The following is a 1,568-nucleotide window of genomic DNA, read 5'->3' on the forward strand; positions in this document are numbered from 1 at the left end:
TTCCTTTTCAATTTGGTCAAGTCTGTCAATTTTTTCTTACACCTTCAGAGTTTTATGCTGCATGTAGAAAAGTTTCCCCTATCTTGTTTACTTTTTGTATAGTCATTAGTTCTGGTTCCTGAATTGTTCTTATCCTTCTGCAACCCACTGCCTCACCAGCTGCCCAGCCTTTCAATGCCCTGTGCAGCTCTCCATTCCCAAGATAGAGCTTGGCCCTGCAGAGTCCCAGGGTTGGCCTGGACCTGGGAGCTGCTGGGTGCCCTACAATGGCCTTAAGTTCTTCTCCAGTTCTGCTGCCACCCCGGGGGCTGAAGCCTGGATGACATCCTGGATGCCATGTAGGTCCCACTGGGTCCTCAGGAGGGCATCACCCAGTGTGAAGAAGCCATCACATGTGTGCTGCACTTGGGAACAGACAGCAGTGGTCTTGAGCTCCAGGCCGATTTCAAGCACTAGCTTCCGCAGCTGCTTCTGCGTCCCATGTATGCATTGAATCTCTAAGAGGAATTCCAGAGGTGCAAAGTGGAGGCATCTAATACAAGTTACCAGCATTGGGAACTTGTTCATGGGCTGGACCAAGCTTCTCACAGCCATCTCATAAGCCTCCTGGGTCCTCAGGTCGAGGTTGGAGTACACTGTTTGGAAGGGCAGCAGGGGTCTCTTGTTCCCTCAGTGTCCACAGTGGCCGATACAAGATCCAGCACACAGAAACATATCTGTATGCTATGGAAGGAATGGGTGGGTTGATGTCTGGTTTCAGGTTCTGAAAAGAAGATCTATGGAATCTGCCTCAGGGTGATGGAGCCTGTGGGAGCCCTGTGGGCACTCCTCTTTGCTCTTCTAGCACCCCTTAGGTCCCACTTCCATCACCAGAGCCTTCTGATGGGAACCCTGGATCACAGACAGGATCCGGTCCAGCTTCTCCCTAGTCATATTGTCTGGAAAAACCAAGGGATTGTCACCACACAGTTGCCTGCTGACTTGCCCCGTTCTTGGAACCTAGAAGGGGTGATGGAGCACACTCTGGTCCCAGGGTTCACATTGTAGGGGGTTGAAAGTCCTCTGAGAACCATATGTTGTTTTCTCTGCCCACTGCCCATCCTTACAGAAGTCATCTGTGGCTTTGCCCGGGAGGCCATGTACTGTGTAATCCAAGGGGACGGTTGGCCAGGGTGGGCACACTGGTGGCGGTGAGTGTCAACTCCTTCTTCTCATTGCCTTCCACAGGGCCCAGAAGGAAGCAAACACACTGTTCAGCGGTAGGAGACTTAGCAGCGTTGAGACCCTTCAAAAGCTGCATCTCCATGGAGTTCCGCAGGTGCTTCCATTTTAGACCCAGGGGCGTGTGGACTGCAAAGAGTCCATGCAGGCACACCAGTTCTGCAGCCGGCAGCAGGTAACATTAGACAGCTGGGCTCCTTAATTTTTAATACCTAGTGATACCTATTTCACTTATGAAATTTCTTTGAGAAAAGTTCTTTTTGTGATACGCTTTGTGTTGATTTCCAAATTTGTCTTATTCTTTGTTCCTTCACTTGTGTTCCTTATTTTTAATCTGATAAAAGTAG

The 1,568-nt window shown here is 49.9% G+C and overlaps 1 protein-coding gene across 1 annotated transcript; it reads right to left on the bottom strand.

Moving 5' to 3' along the window:
• Positions 1-261: 261 nt before the first annotated feature.
• On the bottom strand, positions 262-1,306 carry LOC119518801 (mitochondrial mRNA pseudouridine synthase Trub2-like). Its single transcript, XM_037816185.1, has 4 exons — positions 1,285-1,306; positions 1,071-1,181; positions 867-938; positions 262-635 (listed from the first exon to the last, which is right to left on the bottom strand). The coding sequence occupies exons 1-4, from the start codon at positions 1,304-1,306 to the stop codon at positions 262-264; spliced, it is 579 nt and encodes a 192-aa protein (XP_037672113.1).
• Between the last annotated feature and the right edge of the window lie 262 nt (positions 1,307-1,568).

The sequence above is a fragment of the Choloepus didactylus genome, chromosome 2 (genome assembly GCF_015220235.1).
Source record: "Choloepus didactylus isolate mChoDid1 chromosome 2, mChoDid1.pri, whole genome shotgun sequence".
Classification (NCBI taxonomy): Eukaryota; Metazoa; Chordata; class Mammalia; order Pilosa; family Megalonychidae; genus Choloepus; species Choloepus didactylus.

What these genes read in the sequence shown, in the direction of transcription:
- LOC119518801 (XM_037816185.1), bottom strand. Translation starts at nt 1,306, where the DNA reads ATGGAGATGCAGCTTTTGAAGG. An exon ending in GGAGATGCAGCTTTTGAAGG is followed by an intron (nt 1,182 to 1,284) that starts GTCTCAACGCTG and finishes CACCGCCACCAG; the next exon opens with TGTGCCCACCCTGGCCAACC. An exon ending in GGCAGAGAAAACAACATATG is followed by an intron (nt 939 to 1,070) that starts GTTCTCAGAGGA and finishes TGGTTTTTCCAG; the next exon opens with ACAATATGACTAGGGAGAAG.